The sequence below is a fragment of the Aethalodelphis obliquidens genome, unplaced genomic scaffold (genome assembly GCF_003676395.1).
Source record: "Aethalodelphis obliquidens isolate GAN/ISIS:26980383/991018 unplaced genomic scaffold, ASM367639v1 scaffold1, whole genome shotgun sequence".
NCBI classification, from domain to species: Eukaryota; Metazoa; Chordata; class Mammalia; order Artiodactyla; family Delphinidae; genus Aethalodelphis; species Aethalodelphis obliquidens.
The window spans coordinates 103,928,331-103,948,276 of NW_020837945.1; the positions used below are offsets into that span (position 1 = coordinate 103,928,331).

General features: G+C 38.4%; 2 protein-coding genes across 9 annotated transcripts in view; one reads left to right on the forward strand and one right to left on the reverse strand.

Annotated features, from left to right (window-relative positions):
• The window catches only part of SMC4 (structural maintenance of chromosomes 4), a 35,214-nt gene extending 30,127 nt beyond the window's left edge, over positions 1–5,087 (reverse strand). The window contains exons 1-5 of one of the 2 annotated variants that reach the window (XM_027112943.1): positions 4,654–5,087; positions 3,381–3,524; positions 2,317–2,495; positions 1,755–1,946; positions 1–177 (exon numbers count right to left, since the gene is read on the reverse strand). In XM_027112943.1, coding sequence (XP_026968744.1) covers positions 1–177; positions 1,755–1,946; positions 2,317–2,495; positions 3,381–3,519 — 687 coding nt within the window. In that variant the 5' untranslated portion in view covers positions 3,520–3,524; positions 4,654–5,087. Of the gene's footprint in view, positions 178–1,754; positions 1,947–2,316; positions 2,496–3,380; positions 3,525–4,653 lie in introns of those variants that run through there. The other variant, XM_027112948.1, reaches the window with a different exon arrangement.
• A 76-nt stretch (positions 5,088–5,163) lies between these two features.
• IFT80 (intraflagellar transport 80) overlaps positions 5,164–19,946 on the forward strand; it is a 107,814-nt gene continuing 93,031 nt past the window's right edge. For 2 of the 7 annotated variants that reach the window (XM_027112984.1, XM_027112996.1), the window contains exon 1: positions 17,931–18,065. In XM_027112984.1, the coding sequence (XP_026968785.1) occupies positions 17,993–18,065 (73 nt within the window). In that variant the 5' untranslated portion in view covers positions 17,931–17,992. Of the gene's footprint in view, positions 5,273–17,818; positions 17,903–17,929; positions 18,066–19,946 lie in introns of those variants that run through there. The other 5 variants (XM_027112969.1, XM_027113013.1, XM_027112975.1 and 2 more) reach the window with 5 other exon arrangements.

Here is a 19,946-nt window from a genome sequence, read left to right on the forward strand (position 1 = left end):
CTGTAAGATTAAAAATCTATTATGGTCCAAGTCAATTCCATGGCTTCGAAGAAGATTTCCAACATCCTTAAATGTTTTCTTCTTCCCACTTATGTGATAAACAGAAGTATTATCTCTGTAGGCCGTTCTGGATACATAAAAGTTACTGTTAGGAACTACTTCATAATCATCCCCTTCCTGTTTTGAGGAAAAACAAAACCAGAAAACAATTGTTGGTATTAAGTCAGAGGTTTGCTCCAAATTTCACTCACTTCATACTGAAACCAATTCTATGGCTTAAGAACTTCAATTGAATATGCACATAAACTGACAATAGTTCTTAGAATTAATCTTAGCTAAGATTAGAAATAATTTTTCAAGTTCTTTGATTCTTTCCTCGTAGATCACAAAAACCAAAAAGTCAATGCAACCAAACAAACAAAAAAGAAAACACCCCACCTTCAAGCCTAAAAACATATTCGACTGAGAAAAGAATTGATGAAGGGGCACAAGAAACCCACTGTATCCAAAACAAACTCACCCAAATTATTAAACCATGTTGACAGATTACTAGTCCATTAAAAAAAAGCTGCAAGAGATGATTTGAGGAAAATGGAAGGAAGGTATAGTAGTTGGATGATACAGCTTAGTTTTTTTCCTTTTTTGGGTGAAGAATATGTCATTAATTGAAGGTAAAAAAAAATTGCAAAGAATTGACAACTACATTCCCCTATTTTTTTAATCAAACAAATTTAAAAAATGAAGTGCAAATCTGCTTTAACATTAAAACTTGCTTTCCTTTAAAATCTATGTCATTTTGAAATCATGGTTTTTAAAATTTACACAAATCAAGTGTAATTAATAAGCAATGGAAGCAAATCTGATTTACTGGCAATCTACTTTCCAACGAAACTGTACAATAGAAAAGCACTAAGAAACAAAATTAAAATATATACCACCATGTAGATTTAAAGCTGTTTATATTAAAATTAAAAAACAAAACCAAACCAAAACAAGACCTAGAGGCCAAATCACAACCTCATTTCATTATGTAATTAGTTTTCTACTGGTGATGTTGGGCGTCATTTTTAGGTTCCAGTCAGTCATTTTTGAACCACGTATTTCAAAATTTAATTATTAAATAGAAGACAAAAAAACCCCCAATACCAACAGAGCCAAGTGAATAATCTAAATAGGCATTTTACCTATAATTGTCTCCTCTTCTAGAAAACAAACATGTTACCTTACCCTTTCCTGTTTTAAAAGGGTAGCTTACTTCAAACTGAAGCAAAGCTCTTTCGTACCACCTATACAGATGACTACTAGTAACATTAAATTTAATGCGAAATGAAATAAGGGAGATGGTAAACTTAGTCAAACTGTTTAACATTTTCAAGTTTAGGTTAACTTATCTGAAAGCAATAAAAACATAACTTTAAAAATGAATCCAAAATTTATAGTAAAAGAATGCTTACTTGGTACTCGGGATATTAAAACTGCTCAATGTTTTACACCAAAAAGGTAAGCATTATTATTAGCTACTTATAATTCATTTCCCTGGCTAAAAATTTTAATATTTTAAGTTAACAGCCACTACCACCAATCCTCAAAAAGAAAATATGGTCATGGAGGTAATGAAATAAATATTGGTTCTGCTTTAACCATATACTAATTTTTACGAGCCAATTTAAGCCAAAAATAATAAAATGTGCAACGTATTGAAATCCTTTGTGCTCCTTACTTGAAGTTGCAAATAATTAAACAAAGTCCCTTACCTTATCAATTATCTTTTGAAAATGAACTTCTACAGTACAACTCTGAATATCCTTGTGTTCATCAGAATTGTGTATTAGAACTGAGAGTTTTTTAGATCTTATTTTTTGTGCTCGATAGCCAAACACAAAAAGCATAGAATCAATAACATTGGATTTGCCACTGCCATTTGGCCCAATAATACAGGAAAAGCGCTGCATAAAAACAGGAAAAAAAAAAAAGTTAAAGATAGCTGTTTTCATATATCATGTCTCTTATATCACAAGCTTCAACACTTTAAATAACACCATATTCTAATTTTAACTCAGACTTTTTACAAAATTCATTCTTAGAGTTAAAGAGGAAATACTCCTTTCAAACAGAAAACCCACCAATTCTATTCAGTGTGGAAAACTTTATAAAGAGAGGTACCAAAAGATAACCAAACAAAAGCTAATTTCAGTTGTTAAAAGCATAGGAAACATACCGTATTTTTAATCAATCAGCATAAATACAATAACTACAAAATTGAAACATTTTATACTAAAGACGCATTACAACAGTTATTTTAAAAAGGTCAAATACCTTATGGAAAGGTCCCAGAATTTTTTCCCCAGCATAGGACTTGAAGTTCTGGTTTACAATATGAGTTATCATAAGACGAGGAGCTCCAGCTTCATTGGTCATTGCTGGAGGTGGGGGAGGAGGGATGCTATTCAAAATCTCTTCTAAACTTCTATTATCTATTTCCTCACTTGGAGTCTCTAAGTCAGTCAAAGGAAAGGGAAAACAAGGGGAAAAAAGCCTGCATTAGTGCAATTAGTTCGGAGGACTACTGCCTGCTCATCTCTGGAGAGATGTTATTTATGAAACGTAGGAATCTGTATTTTCACTCAAATATAGTATTATCCTAAACTCACAGGGGATGAGAATCTTTTGGTTTGGTTTTATCAAAAAAGAAATTCTTGAAAGAAATGCGACCAGTCACAAAATCCTATAGAAATATACCTTTTAGGAGCCGAAACACTACATCGTCATGCAAATCTGGGAAATCCACAACCACTTGATTCCCTGCTCCCTGTCTAAACAGGTGGTTAAATCCTAAGGCTCTAGATCCAACTCTCTCCGTATCTGTGAGCACCTGGAACCTTAACTTTGGACACTCGCGAGCTCTAGAGACACTGTCACAGGGGTTTCATGTCATTCAGTTCCTGGACTCACAAAAGCTACGGTAGTTTCGAGTAAATTATCATCTTATCTTAGCAATTTAAGACCACGAAGGTGAAGTTACAGGGTCAAGAAACTTTTCATCATTATTATTACAGTCAGGCTGACTCTGTCTGAAAACCAGTCCACTAGCTCCTGGCTGACCGTGTCGATTTCCGTGGAAATAGAAGACAATGAACAGAAATTCAGAATTGAAGCTATTTACTCGCCCCCATCCCCTCCGGCACCGTTACACCGATTGCACATTGTCTAATCTGTGAAAATCGCCAAATCGCTTTCTTGAGCGGCTCTACCTGACCTTCAGATGTCAACCTCGCAGCCCCTCTTGTCCGCGCCCAAGAACACCAGCCAGTCCTGGGTTGGGCGCGGATGCACCCGGGTCTCCCCCGCGCTTGCCCGCGACGTCGCGAAGGGCCACTCACCTGCGGTGGCAGGCGCGAGGCTCCCCGCGCGGCCGGGAGGCGGCTCGGGCTCCGCGTCGCTGCTGGCGCCGTCCGGGGACTGCGGCGGCCCTTCCTCTCTGCGCCGGGCGGTGGAGGGCTGGGTGCCTTTACGGGGCATGGTCGCTGGGGCCGAGGGAGAGCCGGGAGCAAGTCGGGCCGCGGGCCAGTGCCGGTACGTTCCCCCCACCCCCTCCCGGTGAGACGGGCTCAGCTCCCCACCCCGTCCCACTCGGGGAAAACTCCGTCCACCCGTTTTCCAGAGCCCCGTCGTCAAACCCCGCTAACGCCAGCGGGTCCTCGAGAAAGAAGGCACCAAAAACTCAAGTGCCAAGAAGGCGGGATTCGTTTTCTTAAGTCCTAAGCAAGTGGGAAAACCTAGACGTGCTTGGGGATCAAGCAAGAACAGAGCAACTGCTTAGGTTCTTTTTACTTTTTAATGCACCCCCGCCGTCCGCCCACAGTATAAGTGTGAAAGACTATTCTAACGTAATTTCTAAACGAAGCAATTCCCATACGCTAGCATTTGCGGACATTCCCACGCTCTCTGGGGTAGGGATGCAAGCGCACAGATTCTAAGAGACAAGAGTTCGTTTGAAGGGCTATCTATCACCTCTTCCCAGAGCAGCGAAGAACCAACTGGCGGCGAGCCGCCCACTTTCCTCTCCCCGCCATTTAGCCCTCGGCGCAGTGGACGCCCCGGGGTCTTTGAGGTCTGCTCTCTACAGTCCGGCCGGGTCCGACCACTCGCGATTTTCAAATCGGAAGCCGGCAGCGCCGGCTCCGGTTCAATAGCCTTGAGGTGGCAGGGGTCTGTCCCTCCGGGGTCCGCGGCAGAATCCCGTTGGACAATAAACTACGAAAGGTCACCAGTTAAGGGCTCAGACCCGGTGGTTAGTCCCTTGCGGGAAGTGAGACGGGCAGGGGGCCACGCTAGAGTCCGACCAAGATCGAGATTTCTGAGAAGAGGTCCGCGAGGCTGAGAGGCTCCCCCTAACCACCCCCCCCCCGGGTCCCCAGTCTCCTGAGCAACGCTTATGTGGCTCAGAGAAGTGGCGCCCGGGAGAAGCGCGCGGGAGCCTCGACTGCCGGGGAGCGGCCGAGGGGGGAGGGGTGACAGCGAGAGAAATCTCCCTGCGGCAGCCTCAGCCTAGACTTCGGCTGCTCCAACTCAAGGCCTCTACTTTCCAGGAGCCCGCGGACGGGACAGGAAGTAAGAGTGTGATCAACCTGATCAGGAAAAGAAGTATTTTACCTGCCGGATAGTCCACTCAGACCAAGGTTGGAAACGGTTGCATACACCCCCTCTCCTACCGGTGTTTCGGCTGCGGGTCCTTCACTCGAAAATGGCGCCTAAAATACAAACTCGAACGGAAATTCGTTACAAATGCGCGCAATGCTTTCTGGGAACCACTAATTTGAAAAAAATGCGGCGATTATCGCCGCCATTTTCTGGTGGCTTACGCGCATGCGCGAACTGCTGGCGGGACCCAGGCGGCAGGGGACGTTTTCTATTAAGTGAATAAGAAAAGCGAAACAATGTTTTCCGTGGGCCTACGGCAATAGCACTCTTATAAAAAATATTTTTTAAAAAATTTTGAGAATTTTGAAAAAGATAAAAAAAATAGAGTGAGGCTCCGCCCACAGCTAAAGGCAAAGCTCAGTCGTCCAATGACGCCCCTTAAGGAGAGGGCGAGCTCGCTGAGGGGCGGGGTCTAGGGCCTGCTCGGGTGACGCCCGGCAGGGAAGTATCGCGGGAAGATGGAGTGAGCTTAGCTCTTAGGAGTCGCTATGGTGACAGAGAGGCCCGAGGCTTCTTGGTAACTGGTCCCACTTCTGTGAGTACGATCGCCACCGCTTTCCTGTCACTTAAGGTAAATCTCTTTACTTCTAGGCGAGAGGTGAGGAAAGGGTTTGGAAGTTGTAGCCATTACTGGATCCACCTTCCCTGCTATGAGGGTGTGTGCGGAGTGGAGCATCAGTTATTTTCCGTCTCCCTGGGGGCGGTGCGGCTCTGGACGTAGCTTTTGGGATGCAAAGGAGGAAGCCCTGAATTTGGAGGGAGTAGAGGGGTAACAAGGAGAAGAGAAAACCTGGATTGGTGAATGATCGTGTAGTGAAAAGCAAAATAATGATTTCGAATTATTGGTGTTAGGTCATTAATGTCACTAGTGAAAGGGGGTTTCGCGTTTTTAAAATCATTTGTCTGAAAGACTCTGTAATGGAAGAAACGATTTGCTGGTGTCTGGGTATGAGAAAATTATTGATCAGCAGATATTTCTTAAGTAGCTTTTGTGTACATTGCACTGTCAGGCATAATCAGGATTATTAAGCAAGTATACCTGTTCCCAGAGAATCTAGTTTTGCTAGTAGGTTTTTAGTTTTGCTAGTAGGTTTTTAGCCAGGAGTTTGTGGATCTGGTGGTAGGTGATTGGAATTCAGAGGAGTTCATACCACCTCTTCTCCACTTCCCCTCCCCTGCCCCCCGCCCCCGAAATCGTATACAAAATTCTGGGTGCTTGTGAATTTTTCTGGGGAGTTAGTGTTCCCAGAACTTTGATCAGATTCTCAAACGTGATCCTAATCCCTCACAATGTTAACCATTAATTGATTTGACTATGTCCAACAAGCATTTATTCAGCAACTCTTAAGTACTTGACATTGAGAACTGGGAGCCTCTTTTATTCCCCCTTTTAACTTTTGTAGACTTAGGACTTGGCATACTCAAGCCCCAGTATATCTGCTTTATGAATGAATTTACATTGTCATTCTAAGTAAGTAAGTATGACTCTTGCCCTGAGGAGCATATTCAGGTTCAGTGTTTCTCAAGAGGAGGTGTGGAGGACACTCCCCTCAAGTGTAAGAATTTGGTGAGGTTGGGAGACTGGTGTGATTTGAATAAACATTGACTTGATATTGTAATATACCTTTATATTTGAGGTAATATAAGTTGAAAAAAATTATTGTTTTCATAAGACAAACTACAGACAATAAAGCTTAGTGAAAAAAAAATTTGGCTGGTAGGTGTACAAGAAAATGTAGCAATCAGTTCTCTTTGAAAACATCTGGAATCTTTTGGAATTTTGCAGTCTGTAAAACACTATTACAACTGAGTTGGAGAGATATTAACCATGAAAAAAGCAAAGACTAGACCAAATTGAGTTATGTATATGGGAGACAGCATGATGTAGTAGAAAGATGTAACAGATAACAAGAGTCCCAAATCTCATCATTTTTTTAGCTACATGCTTAGACAGTTTACTCAATTAATCAATCTCTGAGATTTTTTATTATAAAACCAGCATATAATACCTACCTCATAGGATTGTTTATGATTGTCTAGCACACACACTATATGCATTTGGTACTGCTGTGTTTATGACATTGACCTTATTAGGGTATGTGCTAAGGATGAATAATGGGATGTCAAGTTAGAAGATTAGTTTATGAAGGGTTTTGAAAGCCAGGTCAAGGATGTTTTCAAAATATTAGAAAAATTTTGAGCTAAGGAATGACTTGGTAAAAAAAAAATTAACAGTAGTTATGTGGGATGTGTAAAAAGGGAAAGAGACTGAGATCAGGCATGGCTTAGTTGGATTATTACTGTCCAGTCCTCCATGTAGGAGGTGCCTACGCAGTAGAAAGGTAAAAATCTGGACACATTTTGGGGGAAAATCTATAGCTTTTGTAGGTTTTAATGGTTAAGAGTCTGAACCCTTAAAGTTAGTCAGATTCTATTTTTTATGAATCCCTGGATTAGTGATGAGGCGATAAGAAAGATAAGTCACAAATAAATCCTAGTTTTACTGCCTTTGATGGTTGCTTTAAATAATGATTGGTCTTAGTGACTGATAAGAAATGTAATTTCAGTAAATCAATAAAGTGACCAATAGCTTTAGATTTAGTTGAACCTAACCATGCTCCACTCAGAATAAATATTTTTTAAGCAGACTTAAACCAGGTTGTATAACATAGGAAAGAAATTCATAACAAACAGCTACAGTGGAGACAAATCTAGAGTGAAAGTAGGGCACTCAGAAAAAGTGAAGAAGTGATTTGAGAAGAGATTAGGATCACAAGAAATAAAGACTTGATTGATCCCTGCCAGTACTTTGGATAAAAAGAAGCTGGTCCAATTGGGATGGACTAGGTTACAATGATCTTGGAAAGTATAACCAAGTCTCATCTTTCTGGTCCAAAATCATCTACTAACAACCATTATCTATAATTTCAGGCAGTCTGAGAAGAGAACGCTTACTTTTTATATTTCAAAAAGTTCTACCCCACAGGAAGAAATAAGAATAAGTTCAAGGGGAAAAATTGGAATAGAATTAAAATTAACATTTGCAATTCTTTAAGTGCATAGTTAGATTTTGTCATCATTATAATAATATGTGTTTTGTCTACCTTCTAATGTGGTTACAGCATTTCTAACGTGGTTACAGCATTTCATAAAGTCTGAAATTAGATTTGTGGGTAAATGTTTAAAATATTAACAAAGTTTGTAATTAATTGTGAATATTTGGATTAATTAGACATTAAATAATAGATCAAAATGAATAAACATGAATTTATGTAAGTAATGTATAAATACTTAGAGAATATTGTTCAAGATGAATAAATTGGATATAGAGACAGGAGAGATAGTAATGAATATTCCTCTTGATAATATAAGCCCCCTAGAACACCAGTCTTGTTGAAACTCTCACCTATCTTAACATAGAAAAAAATGGGAAGTGAGGAAATGGAGCAGTTTTGGGGGATGGACTGTTTTGAAAAATGAGTTTGTTTTTATTCATATAGGTTGAGATTAGGAAAGGTATATACAGTGGGCATTAGAGGTGGAGAATATAGTTCAGAAGAGAAAATAGGGTGAGATAGAGTTACAAGAATAGTTGGGACACTAAAAATAGATTAGATTTTTAAGGTTGTGAGTAGAGAGAGGATAGCACTAGAGAATGTACATTCTTAGAATATAGGAAGAAGAAATAATTATAGTAATGTCTCAGGGAGGACTTTGTAGATTACAAGTGACAGAAAATCCAATCCAAATTGTCTTGAGAAAAAAAAATTAACTTCCATAACCAAAAAGTTAGGTGAGTATAACTGGATTCAGTGTTCAAACAAACACACTAGGATTGTGCTTCTTTCTTTGTTCTGCTTTGCATTTCCTTGTCTTGGCATTATTCTCAGGCTTCACGTAGTGGTCTCTGACACCTCCAGGCTCTCCCCTTGCCGTGGTAAGGTGTTACAGTAACTCTAGCCTCAAATTTCCTAAACTTAAAGACCTGGGGGTTAAGAAGTGTCTTTCTTCCCCATCTTTTAGTTAAATAAAAGTTTCTATTGGAGATCTCTAATTGACTTAAGCCTAGGTCTCATGCTAGCTCCACTGAAGCCATATGGCTAAGAGTGAGGAAGTGGTGCTCCAAGAAGAAATTCTTTGTAGCTAGGAAAAGAGTGAATATATGAAGGGTGACAAAAACACCAATTTTCACTATAAATAGCTAACAGTTATTAAGTTCTTACTATGTTTCAGGCACTCTACTGGACATTTGTAAGATGCCTTTTTTTTTTTTAACCTCATGTCTACTTTATCTCATTTAATCATCATAACCAACCTGTGAGGTAGGCATTATTAACCCCATTTTGTATACAGAAGAAAACAAAGTGCAGTATTTGGAAGATCTCTAGCTGAGAGTTTCAATAAGAAGTGGGTCAAATGCAGTAGAAACTGCAAAGAGAATGAGAATGGTGATCTTACGAAAAATAACATTTATTAGGTTTTTTTTTTAATGCAGAAATGCATAAAGAAGAAAGCAAAATTGGGCCATAATCCTATCATTCAGATAATTCTATATTAAAAATATAAATGTATAGATAAAATATTATGAACATGATAAAAACATCAAACAGTATAAAAACATATAAAATGAAAATTAAAAGAGTGCCTTCTCACCCCAGTGTCCCTAACCTCATGAAGGTCTCCGTTAAGTGTCTTGCATATCTTCCGAGAAGAATGTTTTAGTATCCAATAACTTGAATATATATTCCTCCCTTTTTTTTTTTAACACAAAAGGGATTGAGTTATATAATACTGCTGTATACTTTGTTTTTGTCATTTAACATATTATAGACATCTTTCTGTATCAATACATATAGATTCATCTCATTTTTTAAATAGTTGTACAGCACTCTAGTTTATCAGTTGAGTGTAATTTTTTTCTATGCTAGTTGATGAATTAAAAGGACGAATTAAAGACGACTACTTATTTTTAAATTTGTGAATAACATGGTTTATTGGCTAGAATTTATTAGGCCGTCCTGCAAAAGGATTATAAATATAACCAATGTGAATAATATTAAAGTATGGTTGGCAAGAGCTAGCTCTAATTTAGCTAAAATTGCAAGGAAATGTAAATACCACTGCATATATCAATACATACACTTCAGATACCTACAGGAAGTGGAGTGGCATGGAGGTTGGAGGTCTTTAGTAAGTGAACTATACTGCCGTTCGTAAACCTGTTCCATTGCTTGTTAGGTGTTTGAATAACCTGTCCCTGGAAATGGTGAACCTGCTGCTGCCTTCCCTGCCGTATAAGAGATCTCAGCTCTAGTCTTCAAGTGGTTTTATGATGGGACCAATCTGAATAAAAGATCTGTTTCTCTCTCCCTCCTCTCTTTACTGGAAAAGAGACATAGGAGTCTAATCAGAGCTATCAATTTGGAAAATTGTTGATAAAAATCGTACTTCTAAAAATAGGGCCTTGGGTAGTCATCAGCAAACCATTAATTTCAACTGTTAATATCAACACCCAAGGGTTAGACAATATGCAAATGACCCAAACAGAACTTGGTATAAATGCACTTGTGATCTAGCTCTTGGATTTCTTATCTCTCCTTCACATTCTTGTTTACTTCGTAGGCTTTCTGCTACCTCTTATCTATAGGTACATTCTTGTTGACAAGTCATACCTTCCCTCTTTCTTGCCTAAAATTTTTCTCATTTTGTTAGTGCTTTTATGTTTTAGTTTCATTTCTTAAATCTAATTCATTTCTTTTTTCTCTTTTTGTAAACCATCTTAACCACTTTTAAGTGTACAGTTCAGTGGCATTAAGTACATTCATATTGTTGTGCTATTGTCACCTCCATCCATCTGCAGAACTCTTTTCATCTTGCCGAACTGAATCTCTGTACCCATTAGATAGAAACTCCCTGTTCCTCCTTCCGTCCAGGCAACCACCATTCTACATTTTGTATCTATGAATTTGACTACTTTATGTACTTCATATAAGGGAAATTATATAGTATCTGCCCTCTTGTGACTGACTTCTTTCATTTAGCATAATGTTAAGTCTAATCCTTAACATTAATTCTTAATTCTATTTTCTTGGTTCTAATTCTGTTCCATGTTGTAAATACTTATATCTGGAACATGCATGTGTAATCTATGATGAATATTTAAATTTCTAGTTTTTGATAGTACTGTATAGAGTTCTGTAATAAATAGGCTTGTATAGTTTGTATATGTATCTTGGTGTACATTTATATGTATATGACAAATTCCTATGACTAGGAATTCTTCCCAGGGTAGATTCCTTATATATACTTCTTTTGAATCAGTAGCTTCTAACTCAAAATATGACAGATGTGTCAGATTGGCAAAGCCTAGGTAATTTGCCTATGTCCTAGCTGTAAGGAGGGCTAGAGAGGAAATAATTGGTTTTTTATTTATAAGGTAGGAAATTCCCCAAAGGTAGAAAATGTAGTCAAAAGTGTTGGTGGGGGGCGGAACAAAAGAATCAATGACCGTTAGCACCAGTTTTCCTGCTCTTCAATAATGTATGTGACTAACTCTTTCTCTGTATGCCAGGGCTGGGTTCTGGCTGGGTTTTTGCCTTTGGCCACTTTGACAACAGAAAAATGGTATCTAGTTGTTTTCATTTTCATTTCTTTAATTAAAATTGAGGCTGTGACTTATTTCATGTTTTTGATTGCCCGCTGACCATCTGTATTTATGTTTCTGTGAACTGTCAATTTATATGTGTTTACAAAAAGAAGTACCCCATTATCAGTGTCCTTGATCAAATGACTTCATAGGGGACCATGCTGTCTTAGTTATCTTCTGTTTCTATAGTACTGCCAATCAATCCCTGTCCACTGGTTCCTTCTCCTTTGCCCCCAAACATACTTCTTACATAGTATGTAAGAAGAAAAACGCAGAGCCTAGTGTGCCTGGAGCAGTTTGAGTGAAAAGAGAGAGGAAACAGGAGATGAGGTCAGAGAAATGATGTGGTCTATTAGGGCTCTCCAGAGAAAGAAGAGTTAATGTTGAAGTCATTAGTCTTAGGGCTGGAAACTTGGGCAAAATTTCTGTGCTGTAGTCTGGCAGCAGAATTCCTTCTTCTTTGGGAAATCTTGGTTTTTGCTGTTAAGGCCTTCAACTGATTGGATGAGGCCCACCCAAATTATGCAGGGTGATGTGCTTTACTTACTTCAACTGATTGTCAGTTTTAATCATCTCTAAAAAAATAGTTTTGTTTTTTTTTTTTTTTTTCTTTTTTGCGGTACACAGGCCTCTCACTGTTGTGGCCTCTCCTGTTGCGGAGCACAGGCTCCCGACGCGCAGGCTCAGTGGCCATGGCTCACGGGCCCAGCCACTCTGCGGCATGTGGGAATCTTCCCAGACTGGGGCACGAACCCGTGTCCCCTGCATCGGCAGGTGGACTCTCAACCACTGCGCCACCAGGGAAACCCTAAAAAATAGTTTTATAGTAACATTTAGTCTTGTGTTTGCCCAAATAACGGCACCATCTTGCAGCCAAGCTGACACATAAGATTAACCATCACGATACGAGTCCAGATCAATAAAGGCTTTGAACACCATTGTAAGACCTTTGTTTCAGGGGCTTCCCTGGTGGTGCAGTGGTTAAGAATCTGCCTGCCAATGCAGGGGACATGGGTTTGAGCCCTGGTCTGGGAAGATCCCACATGCCGTGGAGCAACTAAGCCCATGCGCCACAACTACTGAGCCTGCACTCTAGAGCCTGCTGGCCACAACAACTGAGCCCGTGTGCCACAACTACTGAAGCCTGCGTGCCTAGAGCCCGTGCTCTGCAACAAGAGAAGCCACTGCAATGAGAAGCCTGGAAACCGCAGTGAAGAGTATCCCCTGCTCGCTGCAATTAGAGAAAACCTGTGCGCAGCAACGAAGACGCAATGCAGCCAAAACAAAACAAAACAAAAAAACACCTTTGTTTTAACTCTGAGTGAGACAGGAAGCCATTGGAGAGTTTTGAGTGGAGAAGCACCATGACCTATTTTAAAATTCACTTTGGCTGCTATGGTGAGCATAGATTGTGAGGGGTTAGGAGGTCAACTAGGAGGCTATTATAGTTCAGGTTAACAGGTGATGGCACCTTGGACTGGAGCCATAGTAGTGGGGGTCATGAAAGTCAGGTATTTTGAAGATAGATCATACAGGTTTTGTTTTTTACAAATTGGATTTGGAATGTGAGAGAAGAGTCAGTGATTATTCCAAGGTTTTTGGCCTGTGCAACTGGAAGGATGGAATTGCCATTTACTGAGATGGGTAAGGCTGTGGGAGGAGCAAAGTTGGAGGAAAGATCAGGGGTTTGATTTGGATCTTAAGTTTTTAGGTGTCACACATTCAAATAGAGTTGTCAAATAATCAGTTAGCTAAAAAGTCTGGAATTCAGTGCAGAGGTCTGAACTGGAGATATGAAATTGGGAGTTGTCACTAGGTAGTCAATAAATTTAATCTTATATTAAGCCATGAAACTGGGTGAGATCACCATGGCAGTGAGTATAGATACAGCAGAGGTACAAGGATGAGTGCACAGTTTAAGGTTAGGGAAATTAGGAGAAAAGGTTGGGGATATTTATTCCCTCTATAACTCTACAATTCCTTTCCCTCCCTAAACTGCCTATTAAAGTAAATCCTAACAACCTTATTAGCAGGATTGAAAAGGAATTCCCACAGAGTTACATGTGGTCCTAGCAAGACTGCCCTTTCCTGTCTTATAAAACTCTTCATCAACACTACAAACCACCTAAGAGAACAGTTCAGGAAGAAGGCTACAATTTAAATTGATTATACACCTTCCTTTATTCGACGATTGGGACTATTCCATCATACCTTACAACCCTATTTCCCTCTGTCTCTACATTCAAGGCTCTTAATTCCCTGCATTAGTTCATTATTAGATTTAGCTGTTGATGACAGTAACTTAAACATGATAAAACTTTATTTTCTATCACTTAAAAGGCTAAATAGGACTGATAGGACTCTTTACAAGGTCAAGAATCTTGGTTCCTTCTGTCTTGTTGCTGCTATATATACGGTCTTGATGGCATGGCAGGGAGAGGGTTACTCTTAAATTCCAAGTTTTTATTTGCCAATAATGCTGATTTATATAACTTTTATAAGAGGTAGTAGTGTGGATTTTATAAGAGGTAACTCATTTACTTTTCATATTACCACTGTGGGTAACCAATACTGTTGGGTAGAGTTATCTACCCCCCTCAAGATATAAGTTCCAGATTGGGCCACGAGGTTGATGGTGTTGTAATATCCCCATTGGGTTTAAGAATTGTTAATGTCCTATGTGGCTACACCCAGTTTCAAGGGCAGTTGAGAAATGTAATCTTTATTCTGGATGGCCAGGTATGCAGCAAAAATTCAGATTCTTCTACCACAGAAGTAGGGATGAATGAAAGAGAACAGCTGGCTGTTTTTACCATCTCCCACCATCTGTCCCAAACTCTTAGCTCTTCACCATTTAAATCCTACTACTCTACCTTTTGGAACTCACAGTATGTCATTGGCCAAATCTGTGTTCTCAACCTTTACTCTAAAACTTCATAGTTTTCCCCTTTAACTTCACAGTCTAACTTAAATCTGGTTGTTTCCTAAGGAATCTGCTTTCCTCTTGGCTGTTTCAAATGGAGGTTGTTTTGCCTTCCAGACTCCCATGTGTCAGAGGGCCTTGTTTCTCATTAGTGTTTCTGCACAACTGACTGTCTTCCCCTTTCCTCTCTACAATCCCTTAGTCCCTTTGAGATAAGTCTTGTGAGATCAAACCGTTATCTACTCTGCCTTTTTGTAGTCATCTACAGATCTCTTCTTTTTTCCTCATTCAGTGAATAGTATTTTAGCACCTGGGTAACTGTGTCTATCTCCACCACTATTCTTGTCATTATTCTCAGTGATTTAACATCCTGAAATCAATTCTTCCATCCCCTGGCCTCTCAGTTACCTTGACCTTGGCCAACCACTTTGACAGGCTTAACCTACTTCATCCTTACCAATATCTATACTCTCCCCCAAAATCTGTTTTAAGCATCTCATTGTATATCTCCACTTGTCTTTCTCTAGTTTAATTCCTCTAGAAGCTTAATGCTGACAATTCTTCAGGCTTCAGTAGGACTTCTAGGCCATTGAAGCTACTACCTTTTCAAGTTCTGCTGGGTAGTCTCATCCCATGGCTTTGAACATGATCTTTGTGCTGATAACCCTCAAACTGACATCTCAATGATATCACCAGCTCTGACCTCTTGCTTGACTCCAGACTCGTATATCCAATTTCTCCTTGAATTCTTCATTCGGATATCTAATAGGCACCTTAAACTTAGCATACCCCAAACAGAGTTTTTATATCATCCCTTTCAACCTGTTCTTCCCTTAGTTTTCTTCATTTCAGTAAATGGCAACTCTTTTGTACCTGTTGAAACTTTAGAGTCATTTTTGACTCCTCTTTCTCTTAAACTGAATTCATCAACAAATCCTGTGGAATCTTCTTTCAAAATATATTCAGAATATGACTACTTCATATTATTTGCACCACTACTGCCTTCCTCATGAATCCACTTTCATTTCTCTTCTGGATCATTGAAATCCTAACTGGCCTCCCTGCTTCCAGTGTTGCTCATGTTTGCTTTTTTTTGGTCATACCATCCATAGTGTCATCCATAGTGACACTTTAAAAAATATAAGTCAGATATTATCACTCTACTGGCTTCTCTGTTCATTTAGAAGAAAAAAAATGAAGCTTTTATTGTGGTTTTCCCACCTCTATGTGATCTGTGTCCCTCCCTCCTCTTCCCCAATTTCCTGCCATCCCCTTCACTCACTCTGTATTGGCCATACTGGCCTTCATGATCTGACTTAGCATTAATGATTTAAAAGCATAACTAGCTACTGTATTTAGAAGAGTTTGAAGGGTAAATGTAGGAACAGGAAGATCAGTTCTGGACCTACTGAAATAATTGAGGATGATGGTGGCTTTAGACTTATGATGGCAGTACTGAGAAGTGGCCAGATTTGGAGTATATTTTGGTAGTTTGGTGATCGGATTTCCTGGGCATATTTTTTCCTCTTAAGTGCCATGAATGTTAACCCACGCTGGACCAAAGACAGCTTATAAATGATTTTTAGTAGCAAAGGCATAGTTGCTCCTGTCTTCTGCCTATATAAAGTTGCAAAATAGATTTTTCAATGCTCTAGAAATTTTCTTTTATTCCCCCTCCCACCCCACCTACCACTGACTAGTCAGATCCTTGGTGACCAAGGCTTTTGGGCAGATAAAAACACCTCAGTGCATCCCCAGGCAGCTCTGCACTTCCCTGAATTGGCTGTGCTCTAATACTACTTCTCCTTTATTCCTCTATTCAGTCTCACATCAGAATGCCCATATCCTTTATGCAGATGACCTCAGCTAAATAGGATGGATGGGGAAGAGCTTTCTGAGCAAAAGAGAATCTTCCCAATGTTCGGATGCCAGCCTCCTCTTTCTCTGATTCCTTGGCACCACGTTTCTGAATAGTTGCAGATTACTTTCTCATGAAAAACATACTGCATTTACTACTTATATGGGATAATGATTTCTTTTGGTGAGGAATGATTCCTAATTATTATGGATTTCAGCACTTTGAGGTATTTTGATATAGGCTACATCATGCCTTTAAAGTTTCTGAATGTAGTTGTATATTCAGACTATATATATATTTTTTCTTGTCTATTATGTTGTTTCTTATTTCCAGAATCAACAAGTTATCTGCCTTTATTCTTTTAAAATCCTTATAAGCTGGGTGAATTTGAATTATTGTGAAAAAGCAGCATGTATTTACATTTTTCCCCCCTCTAATTGAAGGAGGTCTGATAGAAAGAAGGAAGTAGTTTTGAGAAAGGTGCTAAAACTCCTAAGGACGAAAAGTGAACCTTAGAAGTGTGCCTAGGAGAAATTGTTTTCTTGCTCTGGACGCTATACACAGATTCATACTTTTAAAGTTGAACATAAATCTGTTAAATGAACTGGAAGAGAGAGGTTTCTGACCTTAGCTGCATATTGACTGGATAGAAAACTTCAGATTTTTTTCTGTGGTCTTAACAATTTTCTCCCCATTCTCACAAATTTATGAGTACAATAAGTGAAAAAGGTGCTTTGAGATAAAGCTGTATTTAGCACCTTGCCAATCTAAAAGTCTTCTGGATTTGAGAGAATGAGAAATTATCTAAGGTAGGCCCACTGAATTCTTATCTATAATTCACACCTTCTTTGATGTAGTTAGCAGTAATTTTCTACTTGGTGAAGAGCATTTTTTTCCTTTAATTACACTTTCATTTATTTTTTTCTCTAGGCTAGTGATATTACTCAGAAAGAATCCCACAACTATAAATTGGATTCCGACAATTTAGCATTTTCTTGATTTGTATCTTTTGATAGCATGATTATTTGAGAGTGTGTTACTCTTGTTTTTCTAAATTTTTGTTTGCTATTTACATTGTGATTTTTATATAGCTTTTATAATAGATTTATTACCTCTCTTTTAAATAACTCGCTTATTTTTCACTTTGCCACCATGGCAACCATAACTGTTGGGCAGTGTATCTACATCCAACAGAATGTAAATCTCAGATTGGATCACTAGGTTGATGATGTCATAGTATTCCCATGTGGGTTCTATAACTAAAGCTCAAAATATGTATCTTAGCCCTCGATCAGACCTTTGGAATTTATTTTATTGTGTATCCATTCAACAGGACCAACATTGATCTGCCATTGAACAGTTCCCAGTTTAAAAAATCTTTTGATTAGGTCTCAGGGCAGCCCTTGGAAATTATTTACCTGGCCAGATTTAGTGGCGTTCTGTACATGTAGGACTGTTTTAGGCAGGTTGTAGAGGACTTCCGGCATCCAACCCAAGGCCTCCATCACTCACTTGCCAGAATTAGCACACTGACTAGTTTTCTTCCTCTTTCCATGTATTTGTTGCCAGCAGGATTGAAAGTGTTTTGGTGTCCTTGGGGTGCTAAGATGTTTTGTTTACTTTTAATTTTTTGTGTATATATGTTTGTTTTTAATGCAGATTCTATATTTTCCCCCTTTTATTTTTACAGTGAGTACAATCAAGTGGCATTTTAAAATTTTGCTGGAAGGTGGAGACATGAGACTGAAGATATCTCTTTTAAAAGAACCAAAGCATATCCTTTTAATACTTATAAACCTTATTGTGATCACCTTACTATAGTATTATTAAAAGTTTTCTTCTATTTTTGTAGTCTAGTTGGATAATGGATTTTTTTCATTCCTTTATTGGTAGTTTCGCTAAATTGTTCCTCAAATATTTGAGGTCTTGTGTTGCAGGTAATTCTCCAATGCAAACTATTTGCTCTAAATCTTACTTTCAAATTTTTATTGACATTTTTCTTACTCTACTTAAGTACTACTATACTTAAGTACATAAAAAACAGTTTTTGTTTAGTCTAATAAAATCTTAAAGAGAAGTTTTTTAAAAATCAAATAATTTATCTGTTGGTATGATCTAGTATGTTTTCATTGAGTTCTGCTCTATTTCTTCTTACTCACGATAAAGTGGAGGGTAAGCTGGGGAAATCTGAGCAGTTAGACCTTTATTATTTCACGTGGGAAGGGGGCAATTATAAATATTTCTCAAACGCATGACCTTATATTTTGTCAGCAAGAACTCCCAGTTATGTGTCAGGAATATATGATAGGCCCCTTTACCTTCATTCTTAGTTATTTAGACCAGTGCTTCTAAAAGTATCATCTGTGGACTTTATTGCAGGTCTGTGAAGGGATAAGTAAAGAAATTGAAGGTAAGAAGGAAGAAATTTTTGTAGCAGTTTGATAGTCACAACATCCAAATATAAGATCATTTTTCTAGTAATTCATTTTTATTTTATCTTAGAAAATGTTGATCTGTAACAGATTTGAAATAAAGAAAAATAGGATCCTTCAGAGACAGAGAAGCACTGTTTTAGACATTTGATCAAACGCTTTGAATTAGTATTGTCTTGTCTGCTTCTTTTACCGTTTGAGTGAAGATATAATTCCTTTTATTTCTCCTTAAATCATTTTTATTCTCTTTTAAAAGTGTGCCCCCAGGAGTTCATGCTGCTTACAATCTTTTAGATTTTGACTATGTCTATTGTCTGCTTTTACCTTTTCAAGCTGAAGAATAACAGTCTTTTTAGACTTTCTTATTCTGGCAGTCCTCTCATTTCTCCTGTAATTTTAGTTAACTTATTAGTTTGAAGACATGTCACGTATGTCTGATGTGTACTTACATCAGTTTTTATGAGGATAAGCTTAGTATTTTTTGTTTTGGGGCGTGTGTGTATGTGTATTTTCTTTCTTTCTAGATTATGCCTGACACTCTCCCTTTTTAAAGGTTTTACCTAACATTGTTTAAGCTATAGCAGTTATACTTGAAGAATTTTTTCAGTAATGGTCTAATGGGACATCCAGATCCTTTTGTTTAGATTCTACTTTGAATTCTGAGTATTCCAATGCCACTTTATTACCTATTTGTGCAGTCTCTTAAGAACTCTCCATAATTTCTTTTTTACCTTTTTGGTTATTTTGCTTAATCTATCATATTTTGAAGTATTAAAAAAAAATCTTAGACCATCCCAGAATTAACTTGGCACATAGTGTCTTTCTTTTTCCTTAGAGTTTACTGATTGCTTGGATGAGCCAGTAGAAAGCATTGGTGAGAAGAGAAGGCAGTAAAATGATTATACAATAACAACAAAAGAGCAAACAACCCAACCAGGATAATGTGGTAATATACAAATCCACATATAAGCAGGAGAAAGCATCTCAAAAATGACAAACTGAAGTGCCTTCTCTAGATACACAGCTCTGCTAGGGTAAGCAGCCTGTTCTGATGGTGGAAGTGAGGGCTACTTGAACACCTCAGTTTATAGAAATCCACTTGATAAATCAGAGACTGAAAAAATAGGTTAAAGTAAGAATTTTAGGGTTCATATTTTATCCATATTACCTTGTAGGTACAGTAAATTGTAATTGAATTACTTCCTGAATTTAATGTCAGGAAATTTGGTAGGATTTTAGTTTCAGCTGTTAAGCTGTAGGTTTTTTCCTAGGTGAATTATTATAATGTGTCACTTAAGCAGGTATTTTACTGTTAGATTTCAGTCTTTTTTTCTTTCTTTCTTTTTTTTTTTTTTAATAAATTTACTTACTTATTTATTTTTGGCT